At 43.1% G+C, this 12,652-nt stretch overlaps 2 protein-coding genes across 2 annotated transcripts; one reads left to right on the top strand and one right to left on the bottom strand.

The window, feature by feature from the left end:
• Positions 1–836: 836 nt before the first annotated feature.
• On the top strand, positions 837–2,680 carry nudcd3 (NudC domain containing 3). The gene has a single exon (XM_030057632.1). It carries the CDS (start codon positions 1,032–1,034, stop codon positions 2,109–2,111), a length of 1,080 nt encoding a protein of 359 aa, XP_029913492.1. The 5' UTR covers positions 837–1,031; the 3' UTR covers positions 2,112–2,680.
• Positions 2,681–3,586: 906 nt separating this feature from the next.
• On the bottom strand, positions 3,587–12,530 carry gcat (glycine C-acetyltransferase). Its single transcript, XM_030057631.1, has 9 exons — positions 12,248–12,530; positions 11,232–11,362; positions 11,022–11,123; positions 10,559–10,705; positions 8,555–8,709; positions 7,666–7,748; positions 7,266–7,437; positions 6,337–6,458; positions 3,587–3,946 (listed from the first exon to the last, which is right to left on the bottom strand). The coding sequence occupies exons 1-9, from the start codon at positions 12,465–12,467 to the stop codon at positions 3,795–3,797; spliced, it is 1,284 nt and encodes a 427-aa protein (XP_029913491.1). The 5' UTR covers positions 12,468–12,530; the 3' UTR covers positions 3,587–3,794.
• Positions 12,531–12,652: the final 122 nt, after the last annotated feature.

Raw genomic sequence — 12,652 nt, 5'->3', positions numbered from 1 at the left:
CTTCAGGGTCTGCTGACTAATTGGAGTAAATTTTAAATGTCTAAGTAATCTGATAGGTTTCTGAGTTTCAAATTTTCATGTTTTTTAATTGGAGTCTTTAAAAACGTAAAAGATGAGTATTTTAGGCCAGATCAAGTCTTTGTTAGCATGAAATCTTTCATACTAACTTACTGGCTGTTTATTTGTTTGTTTCTCTCCCTACATTTTGTTATTTGTTGTTTGTCATGTATTTTTTATATTATTTTATACTGAAACAACTTTTCCAATAAAATGTGTGTAACACATACACTCAGTTCAGGTCAACAGCTCTGCCATAAATTTTACCTTTTAAGAAAGTTGTGGGGAATGTGTAAATTTAATTGTATGTTTATTACTGAGGTTGTAGTTTGCAGAGGTCTTGCACTGGACTACATTATATTGAGAGGTGTTTCCAATTTTTTGTCCTCCCTATTTATTATACATGAGGGGGACAGAATAGTAGAAACACCTCTCAATAAAATGCAGTCCAGTCCAACAGCAGCACTATTAACTAAATGCCAAACATAAAATTGAATGAACACCTCTATTACTGTGACAAAAAGAAAACCTGAGCATTACAGGCAGCAGAAAAGCACATTTTATGGCAGAACAGTTGTATTGGATTGTATTAGATTGTGCAGGCGGGTTTAATAAAGTGTCCACTGAGTGTATACACCCTGTATTTGACTCTAATTTTCTCAAATAAAGGGGGAAACAACCAGAGAATCTCTAATATAGATGTAATGTAGACGGGCTCTGGAAACAACACATAGAAACAAACGGAAGCTCATTTCCCACTGCTCCCTGCTTTGCTGCAAAACCCCTCGCGACATGCTCAGCGAGCGACATGCCGTAAGTGAGTTTACACGGAAGTTCACCCGTTAGCATGGAAATGGTCCACGGCAGCTGCTCCGACCGTTGAGGAAAGTTGTTTTGAATTGCGCTCCGTTCAAAGTGTGTGAAAACAACTCCGTCGGATTAAACAGATTATCTCATCCGAGTGAGCCGCTGCGATGGCGTCGCCGCTGGAGATGACGGAGATGTACGACAACGCGCTGCTGGGGATCCTGCAGCATGTTGGCAACATACAGCACTTTCTGCACGTCTATTTTGGGTTTCTCTACCGCAAGACGGACTTCTACCGGCTGCTGACGAGCCCCACCGACTCGATGGGGTTTCCCCCCGGCGTGGCGGAGAAGATGGTGCTGAAGACGTTCCGGCGGTTCGAGCAGCTGGCGCAGCAGGACCGGGCCAGGCAGCTGGGTGAGGCGGCGCAGAGAGACGACAGCAGAGCCGCTCCCCCTGCGGTCCAAGAGGTGGAGGTCAAGTCTGAGCCGCAGAGGGACACCGCTGAGCAGCACCCAGAGGCAGCCCAGGTGGAGAGCCCTCCCTCGGGTGCTGGAGAGTCCTCTGAAGCAGCCCCCAGCACCGAGCCTGATTCCGGCAGCGGCGGCGCAGCCCACCCGCCTGAGGGAGCGCAGGCAGCGGCGTCCGGCACTAACTCAGCCCCGGCGGGCGAGCAGCAGCACTTCCAGGCTGACCCGGACAGCTACAACGGGGCGGTGCGGGACAACTACAGCTGGTCCCAGGACTACACAGACGTGGAGGTCCGCGTGACTGTCCCCAAAACCGTGGTCAAGGGCGCACAGGTGTGTGTGAGCCTGCAGACCAGCGGCGTGCGCGTGTGTGTGAGGGAGGGCGCGGGGGAGACGGTGCTGCTGGAGGGAGAGTTCTCACACAAGATCAACACCGAGGACTCTCTGTGGAGCCTGGAGCCCGGCCGCTGCGTGGTGTTGTCCCTCGCCAAGAGCAGCGAGGTGTGGTGGAGCGCCGTGCTCAAAGGGGAGAAGGAGATCGACATCAACAAGATCAACCGGGAGCGCTCCATGGCCACGGTGGACGAGGAGGAGCACGCCGTGTTGGACAGGCTCACCTTCGACTACCACCAGAAGCTGCAGGGCAAGCCGCAGAGCCACGAGATGAAGGTGCATGAGATGCTGAAGAAGGGCTGGGACGCTGAGGGCTCCCCGTTCAAAGGGCAGCAGTTTGACCCCTCCATGTTTGACATCCCGCCCGGCGCCGTGCAGTTCTGAGGCACACTCACACCCCAAATACAGAGTGATTACATTTGCAAGGTTTTGGTTGACTTTCACAGTAATTATAGAGGAAACAAACGAAGCCACCAATGTGGATTTGTGTGAGGAAACTTTAAGAGGAGAATGTTATTTGGAAAAACAAAGAAGAAACATTTCCTCTTATGCCTAGGGAGTACTAAAATGGATAGATGTTTTGTAGCCATTTTTTTCTGTTATTACTTGTTCATATGTCCAGTGCCTGCTTCTGTGTTTGCCCCCACTTAGTGATTCATCATCACTATTGATTTGATTTTTGCTTCTTCTTCCACTGATGCCTGTAATTGTTGATCATTTATTCATGCACCATCCATTCTCACTACTGATGGCATCGTTTTTGACCTGAAACGTTGGTGCAAAGACCGGGCTTCTTTAATCTTCTCTTATATTTTGAGGTGTTGGCTGATCAGCAGTAGGTTTTTTTTCCACTACTATGGCTTTCTCTTATCAATGGGTGTGCTGTGTATTCCTGAAAGTATTAAAATATTAATAAATAAATAAAATAAAAAGCTTTTCTTTTTCATAATGTCTACATTGTATGTGAAATGAGTCAGTGTACCTACATAAAATTTCTACTTAGTATAGGATTGAAATATTTATCAAAAATTTCATGCACGCCCAACGCTCGACTGGTATCATTTATTTTCTGGCCATTTCCAAAGCTTCATGTCATGCATTCTGCTGTTTATTGATATCTGTGAGGAAATCAGCATTCTTCATCACTGACATAGCTCCTCTCACTTTGGGGAAAAATACATTAATTCCTTCAGAAGATTTGAGAATGTATGCTGATAATTGCTAAACAACATGCCAATAAGGCCACGAGTTAATTTTTTTAGATTTCAGAAACACGGGAAAAACATTTGGTGTACAACATAAATCGTAAAGTCAATGTGTGGGTCTCTATAACATTTTTTAAATACTTTTCCAAACTATTTGTGCATTTTCCAAACTTAAAGATATGAAAAATGATCAAACTTAAGTCCCATGTTTCAGTATGTTGTGCACTTAAACCAATGGTTTGATTTGTATTCAGGTTTTTAGGTCACGATTTTGGTTTCGGTTTGGTTTGTTTTGGAGAGGGAAAAAAAACACTACCATTTCCAGTATTTTCTGTATTTTGTCTCATTTGCAAAAATATTTTTTTCCATTCAAAGATTTGGGATAACAATATGACATCAGCAAATATTCTTTCAAAGGCTTAGACTATTTAAACATAAAAACACTTTCAGTAAATTCATTAATTCATCAGCTAACTGATTAGATGGCTCTCACACAGTGGATGTGTTTGTAACACTGCACTTTGTAGGATCCATTGAATGTTATTTTTCATTTTCTTGGCTCAGTTTCACACCCACACTGTAAAGGGATAAATTGAGATAAATTGAGCTCGTTTCCTTCACTCCCACAAAAATCACAAAAAACACCTCAACTTGTTAGCAAAGTTCTTTATTCAGCTAAGAAAAGCAAACACAAAAATAACATTAATCACAACTGACCTGCCAGTGGAATCAACGCCATTCAGAGGTCATGTGAGTAACAGTCCATGCTCTGTAACAGCCTGCATGGTCTGCAAAGGCAAGCAGCTCCATTTCTCCTCATTATTTCTAAATCCCTTTACTTCATCCTCTTTGTCTGCGCTGATTAGGACACGACTCCGTGCTTCCTGCCCGTCTGGATGAAAGCATCGACGCAGCGGTCGATGTCTTCGTCTGTGTGGGCGGCTGAGATCTGAACCCGGATTCTGGCTTTGCCCTTTGGTACCACCGGGTAGGAGAATCCAATCACATAAATTCCTGGAGGAAGTGTGACAAAATAGTTAGAAAATAGCAATGTACTATAATGCTGGCACATCATTGGTATCGGCCGATATTGGCTTTAAAATGAAATACTGTTATCGGCCTGTAATGAACATTTCTACTAATATGAGAAACAGGGGCCGGATTCTCCAAAGGTTCTTAAGATTAAATTTCTTCTTAAGTTCCACTTTTTTTCTTAAGTTTGGGTTTAAGAAGAATCTTAAGATATTTTCGAATTCACAAACAAAATATCTTAAGAATCCAAACAAAAGATCTTAAGAATGTTCTCAACTTTATTCTTAAGATTTTTCTTAAGAATAAATGGGATTCTTGAAAGAAATTATCTTACTATTTTTCTTAAATAGTATCGTAACTTTAAGACAGGTAAAGGTTGTCTTAAGTAACCACATGCTGTGTGAAGGTAAGCTATTTTTCAAACATCTTTGATTAATTTAGAGCAGAATTTGATTATATAACATAGATTAATGTAGTAGGCTAATACCTTAATAATTTTACATTGTATATGTTAACATAGTGATAATCGTTATCGAAACTGTAATTCAGCCTAATATCTAAACCAATATTTAGACACTTGTAGGCTATTGTTTCTGAGTCTATGAGGACATTTTGTCAAGTGTCAGTTATATTTAGATTCCATTAACTAATAGGTTAGTAATATCGTCGCTGTCCAATACAAAGTATGTATCTCAATTTTTGAGAAAACACTTTTATAACATCAAATCAAAGTTGAGACTATAATGGATATTGTTTTGTTGTATTTTAGATGGAACTGCTGTGGGTTGCAGCCCGAAGCTGTTTGTTTACATAAAGGTAGATAGTTGAGAAGTTCGTAAGTGGAAAAAATTAAGAAGTTCTTAAGATAATGTGCAGTTCTTAAGAAAATAATGGGGAATAGCACTTGAGAACATTCTTATGAACTTCTCATTTTTCCTCTTAAGAAACGTCTTAAGATTATTAGTAAGAACTTTTTGGAGAATCCGGACCCTGGTCTAATCTGCCCTGGTTGTGACTGTTGTCAGGACTGTCTCAGGGACAGCATCATCCAAGCCTGTTTAAGTCTGATGAATCTTACAGTGCTGTTTGAAATAAAATGTTATATTAAAATAAATATGGTATGTTTTACATAACCGAAGTTGAAGCAGTTTTCTTATTTTGCCCAGCCCATGTGTACATTTTGAAAAGCATTTTATTTTCTGTCTGCATCTGCCAGTGGGCTTTCATGATAGGAGTTGAAAAACATCCGCATATCGGATATAAGCATAAAATCCGGTATCGTGCATCCCTACTAGAAAACAACCACACGGTCAAAGTAAAATCCATAGAATGAGATGATGATAACACAAAACAACAACAAGAAGCATGCATGAAACTCCATCATCACAATGAATAAAACAGCTGTACCACTATTAATTTTTCAGACTGTTTGCTGTGGTAAGAGTGGTGTTACTGTTACCTTCCATATGTTCTTTTGGCCCACCTCTGCCTGGATTGAATTAATGGCAAAGATGTGACCATGTTCAGTGACAAAAAATAATAATAATAAAAAAAAAAAAAAAAACATGAATTCTGATCAGGTAGGAATCAGATCTGCATCTGATCTAAGACCGCATGCAAAAGTGACCCAGTGACAAGATCAGATTTGTGCTCATGGGTGCTCCAATTTCTGAGTGATTAACTTACGACTCTCCATAAATTCAGTGTGCCTCCCTCTTGTGGTTGATCATGTGCACTTGTAATTCAAACAGCTATTGAGAAACTAGGTTGCCTGTTACAGACAAGGGGGGGGGGGGGCACAGATTCAGTGTTTCATGTAGCTGCCAGCTGTTGTTTAATGATGCCTTGTTATGCAAAATTAAAAAGGCACATAAATTTATATTAATATCACATTAAGGGTTTCATGAGTGCTACTTAAAAACAGCTGGACAATATTTCAAAAAGTCAGCTGATCATAAAGTCATATATGGCGTTAAATCTGTTATCTTTGAACCTCAGACATTTTTTCACAGCAGGCATTTTGACATGAAATGGCAGGTGAACACGGGTATTACTAATGATATTAATTAATTCAGTATAAGTGTACCAGAGCCTTTTCAGTGAGCCAGCATGCACAATACCAGGGTCTGTTAGAACTGAATGAACCTCAATTAATCTCACTAGCAACACGTGTGTTCACCCTGCTATTTCACATCAAAATGCCTGCTGTGAAAAAGCTTTGTAACACTTCGTAGTCTGTTTTTCTTAAACAGCATCAATCGTTCTGTGTGTCATTATGTGCCATTTTTTTAAATTGTTCATCTCTCATTTTGGAATGGAGCTATGAGTTCAGCTGCTGTCGGTCCAGTGCGTCAGCTCCACTTTTGTCTCACCCAGCTTCAGCATGTCGTCGGCCATCACAGAGGCGAGCCGCGCGTCCCCCAACATCACAGGACAGATGGGGTGAGCCGAGCCCGAGATGGTGAATCCGGCCTGGGTCATCTTGTTCCTGAACCTGAGAGGGGGCAGCACAGAGAAAAACATTTTCGAAATAATGTCACACTTTCACTTTCACTGTCACACTTAATGTTTCAAGTCCTGGGAATGGGGTCTGAAGTGAAGGTATTATTAAGCACAGACCACAGGGCAATCTTCCATTTTTAGAAAAATAACAACTGGGCCAGTAAAAGGCACTTATGCTGCTCTTGTAGCCTTTCTTGGACTGGATGCTGAGCTACAGTCAAAAGCTGAAAATATGGTAAATCTATGATGAATAATGAATCTATAATGAATCTATAATGAATCTTGCCTGAGTACATAAAACATTTCATGGAAAAGCCTCTTGGCCACAGCTAAAGAAGTAAAGCTAGGCTAAGAAGTTTTCACAATTTCTCTTCCAATTGTTTCCCTTTCCATTTCCATAAGCAAACATGCATAACATGTGACAACAAACTCAAAAAAAAGGCTTATCTGTTTTTGTCAGAGGGCCTAAGTCAACAGTTACATAAGTCTGCCGTCAGAGGAAAAACTCACATCTCAAGCTGTCAACTTTTGGAAAAAAATAAGAAAAGCTGTCTCACACACACACATGAACCATAAATCACTTTTGAAGATGCCCCATGGGTTTTGAATCAATTTGAACTTTAAAAAAAAAAAAAAAAAAACTCTACTAGAAAGAAAAACATAAATGTCAACAAAATTACAGTTACCAAGTTTCCCCCCTGACAGCAGTAGGCGTCTCCCACTACTACCCCAAACCACAACGGCCAGCAGCCCCAACCCCCACTCGTCTACAAACACACACACACACACACACACACACCTCATGGTTTTGGCCGTCATGGTCTGTGCAATCTCATTGGACTCCAGCAGCAGCTCCACAGCCCGGGTGGCGCAGCCCACCACTGGAGGAGGGAGGGAGTTGGAGAACAGGTACGGCCGCGACCGCTGCCTCAGCAGGTCAATCAGGGGCTTGGGGCCCACTGTGTAGCCGCCTGATGAAAATGACAATGACATTTTTACAAAGAGGAACTGTTAAATCACAAATCACAACCTGTGCGCTGGTGGATGAAGGGATGCATGTGCAGCCTATATATAGATCTGAGACCAGTGGGTAAATTACCATTTTGTGAAAAAAATGTTCAGTTGTGGTAATCCGAGCACAGAACCTGAATTTGCCATCAAAGTAAGGATATATTTAAGTCAGACGGACGGAAACGTACCAGCTGCTCCTCCCAGCGCTTTTCCCAGAGTGGAGTTTACAATGTGAACTCTGTTCATCACTCCCAGGAGCTCATCTGTTCCTCTGCAAAGTAGTACCATGAGTCTTGTTAGAATAACTCCTTATAATTAACAGTAGAGGCATATTATATTATAAAGACGTACTGTAGACATAAAGCTGATCATCACAATCCCGAGCTCTGTACAATTCTGTTTCATTTTCACTGCTTCTCCTACTTGTTATGCATTACCTAACCTTAATGTAAGTTTTTATTATTTTATTAATGCATTTTATGTCATTGAAAGTGGGTCATGATCTTTTAGCAAGTGCACGTTAAAGAAACAATTCACCCAAAATCCAAAAAGACATTTTCCCTTATACCCCTTATGCAGTGGCACTCAAACTTTTTTAAGTAATGCAGCCCTTTAAAAATTTGATAGAAAAAAAGCCCATATAAAGAGGTCCAATACTGCACCACCAGTGTCTGAAGTAACAACCAGGTACTGACAATATTTTGCTGGCTCTGTTTTTGCTTTCTTTTTCACTTCTTTATCCTTGTTTTCAGCTGTTTTGCTGCTACGTTTCAACCATAAATCCATTTTTGAATCCATCCACCCATCCAGTACTCCAACGTACCCCCCTTTGATGGCTTTCTTCACCAGGATACCCGTCAGCTTTTGACCATTTGAGCTCCACAAACAAATACCCACTCAGTCTATTGGGATACTGGGAGACAGGGTAGACCGTGGCAGACTAGAAACCTTGCCAAATCACACAGAAACTATCTGAATGGATATACTGCACTAGGGGTAAATAAGACAATCATTTTGTGCATTTTGAGTGAACGTATCTTTACAGAAAACTGAACTGAATCATCTTCTCTTTGTTACCTGCCCCTCTGGCCCAAGAAGCCAGTGGCGTGGCATTCATCGATGAAGACCAGGGCTCCGTACTGCTCAGCCAGGTCGCAGATTCCCTGTAAAGGAGCCACATCTCCATCCATAGAGAAGACTCCATCCGTCACCACCAGGCGCACACGGGACGACTGAGGGGGGAAGCAGGGTCATCACGGTCAGTGGAGCAAACACAGGTCCATGCGCGCGGGAACTACTTTTTGCCAGGGGGTGCTGCGTATGGGGGGGGGGGGGGGGGGGGGGGGGGGGGGGGGGGGGTTTAAGTGGTTATACGGAAATGCGGGACCTTTTCTAGTAGGTATACGCCGTATACCTGCGTATCACGTAGACTACATCACTGATTTGGAGGCTAAACTTTCAGTGACAGACAACCAGCTGTGCGAGCGCAGCGCAAACAAGAGAGAGAGTTGCAGCAGCATCCAGCTGTGCTGGCAGACTCGGCAGCAGGGACGGTTTCTGCGATGGGCAGTGCAACTGCCCAGGGCGCAATCTACTTGGGGGCGCACGAGAAAAAAAAATCTCCAGTTTTCTAGACTACCGTATTGACCCGCACATGCCGCGGCACCATCAGTCGGCATCAGGATGGCCGGCCGCGGCACCGTCCGATACCGCGCCCACCCGGTCAGGTCTGCCGGATCTGACAGGTGAGCTGCCTCATGCTGGCCAGTGCCGCGGCCGGCTCGCCTGATACCGACTGATGGTGCCGCCTGATGTGTCTCGGTGTGATTGCCCCTCTGCAGTTTTACATGTTTTTCGTTTTCCTTGCATTAGGTGCAGTAGATTAATACACGTTATACTTTCTCCCCCTGTCCACACCCTAAGTGACTGCCACAATCAAGTCATTTTCAAAAGAAAATGACTTTGAAATGTGGTAAAATTAATTTGACATTTATTCCACCCCTCCTCAGCAGGGGGTGCTGCAGCACCCTCAGCACCACCCTTCCCGCGCCCTTGCACAGGTCCAGTCAAAGCATAATCAATACTGTAACCCTTTCATGACCCTGCCGCTAATACAGGATTTATTACATGGAGCTCAAATGGATAAACGGTGAGGGGTTATGAGTTTGGTGTGTGTGAAGAATTCCTGAGAATGTCAAAGATCAACAAATTATTCTGAACAACTGCATGAACTATGCAACTCAGATGATGGGTTAACTCTAAAGTCCTGTCCTGGCAGCGAGACATAATGAGACATGCAAGCACACACCTTTACATGTAAGAAGACTTTCAGTATGTCACACTTTAAATAAGCCAAATGTCTGGCTGATATCTGGTTAATTACTCTATCTACATTGCAGAAATATTTGAATATAATGCAGGCTATTTATATTTGTCACTTTTCATTTATGCCCTGCCTGCTAGTGTTGAATGAGCTGGGTGTGTGTACTTGATGGCCAACAAATTATGATTGTGTTCTTTCTTCTCCTCAGAAATCTGTGCTTCACATGCTCCACTCTTAAACAATGTTGTATCAAAACCTCAACTTTGCAATGGGCAGTTGGGCAAAAATTTGATTATTCTGTAACCCAATACACAATAATTCAAGATAATTAAGTACTGATAAATGCCAAGGGAGAACATTAAAAATAGTCATATTGTAAAGCAAGAGAAATCCTGAACCAGCATTATTTTTTTTTCTCCAAGGTATTATGATTTCAAGAGGATTACACACTGCATAAGTCACAGTGATACCTTTGGATTTGTAATCTGCTAGTTTGTTTGGATATTAAATACTAGTTATGAAACATTAAAGTGTTATTCACTGTTAGCCATTGTATCAGAAGCATGATGCACTGTGCAATTACGGTGTTTTTCTGTATGTGAAAAGCCACTTCACAGGAATGAATAGGCATATTTGGTTGCAAATGAACTTCAAAATAGCTTCAAAACAATTTTACATTATGAAGTTGAGAGTCACAATTCAAATGTGGAAAAAGTAAAAAACAAGCCAGCAACCTTTCAGCAGCAGAGTTGCTTTACCTGGGACTCTTTGAGCTTGGTCTCCAGATCGCTGAGGTCCATGTGTTTGTAGCGGAGCCTCTTTGCCCGACACAGACGGATCCCGTCGATGATGGAGGCATGGTTCAGCTCATCGGACAGGACTGCATCATCTGGGCCCAACAGAACCTGGTGTAAAAAGAATTTGACATTTTATTGATCATCCTAGGGAAATTCTCTCCCTGACTGCCCCTGCCAGAGACATCAGAGGGATGGATGCTTGCCAACATGAATCTAGAGCCCTGATCCTCGGGTTGAAGGGCAGTCTCTCTAACCACCAACAGCCCTGGGTTTATTCCACCATGTCAGCAAGCGTAAGCCCTGCTGTTGTGTAGCTGATGCTGCACTCTGACCTCCCTTCAGTCAGGAGCAAGAGAACTACAGGGTTAACAAAGACCCCCATTATTACTATGAAATCACTGATGTAGTAAAATGAACGGCATACCTCAAACAGCCCGGCATTGGCATCAAAACAGCTGGCATAGAGGATGCAATCCTCCCTCTCATGAAACTGTGCGAGTTTCTGCTCCAGATTCTTGTGTAGATCCTACAAACCCCAATGTTAGAGTGAAACTAATTAGTCCAGTGTGGTTTAGACACTATGAACTCATATCACTAACAAATGTGTTGATTGAGCTGTGTTTTGGCATCATACCTGTGTGCCACAGATGAACCTGACAGAGCTCAGTCCAGCACCGTACGTCTTGAGCGCATCGATCCCTGCCTGCACCACCTCTGGGTGACTGGACAGACCAAGGTAGTTGTTGGCACAGAAGTTCAGTATGGCTGAGAGATAAAGAGAGAGAGTTTAGAGTGTTATGCCGCGTATGAACCCTAAGGTAAGCAAATCATCCCCAAAAGAGCACACAGGCACACTCAAATCAGCAGGAAAAGACAGTCTGTTCAATAGGGATGCAAAAACTGATAATCTCCGGAAGAACTTCTCTCTGCATTTTGGTGAAAAGTTGAGTGAAACGTGACAATGACAGGACAATAATACCAGCACAACAGAACAAAGAGAGAGGGAGACAGAAAAGCACAAGCAGACACAGGACTGTGTTCTCATACAGATGAATTCAACACAGTCCGTTTTCACACATGAGAAGGCATGGCCTGCAATCAATAGGCCATTCATAAATCAGCAGTGTCGATCTCTGCCAGAGGATCACTCTGTATGCACAGGTGTAAACACTGACCTGCTATGGTGGCAGCACAGGTGTGAAATGAGTGGCTACAATGTAACATTATCAACTAAAGAGGGGGGTCATATGAAGTTCATTTCCAATTTGGATGTCTGCTGACACTGACAAAAAATATGCTTGCTTTTGCTGACATGAAACACAAGCCGATAACTCATTTCTACTGAAGTTATGAGTCACCTTAAGATAATTGCAAAATAATTGTGATTTTGAGGGTGGAATCCGTGGTTTCGAAATAATAACTGGTGAATCTCAGGTCATACTTTTTTTCCTAGAAATGCATGTGTCATCCTACACCCAGATGAGCCAACTAGTGAGTTTATGTCCAGGGTCAAGGCAACACACATATCCAGGTAGAATGACAATCAATGCAACAGGTTAGGTAGTTGCTAAATTGTGGTCGTATTTTTGAGTTGTATTTTTATTTTTATTTTATGTATCTCGCCGAAAAACTCAACTTGCAGGTACTCACTGCCACGACTGCCGTCCACGTTGATCTGCGGACCCTGCTTGGACGTGATGATTCTCTCTCCTTTCCACGTCCCCGCCACTCGGATCCCGTCCAGCTCGTTCTCCAGTATCGACCTGGCCTCGGCGAGAGCGGCGTAACTCCGCCTCAGCACCGGGGCCGGGGGCCGCAGCATGCCCCCGACCGGTCTGACAAAACCACGAACAGCTGCTCCGAGAGACATGGTGCCGCTCTGTCAACTGGACACTCGCCCGCAAGAGGTGAAAGGACAGGTTTCACGTACGGAAACGGCGAGCTAAAGGCGTTTATTTACCCCCACCCGCATTCAGCATTTCTCACCCGCCTCTGATTGGCTAACTCCAACCACAACCCCGCCCTAATCCTAACCTTAACCAACCAAACTAACGG

The sequence above is a fragment of the Myripristis murdjan genome, chromosome 8 (genome assembly GCF_902150065.1).
Source record: "Myripristis murdjan chromosome 8, fMyrMur1.1, whole genome shotgun sequence".
Classification (NCBI taxonomy): Eukaryota; Metazoa; Chordata; class Actinopteri; order Holocentriformes; family Holocentridae; genus Myripristis; species Myripristis murdjan.
Note: the sequence above shows the minus strand (reverse complement) of the source record. Positions and strands in the feature narration are given on the sequence as shown.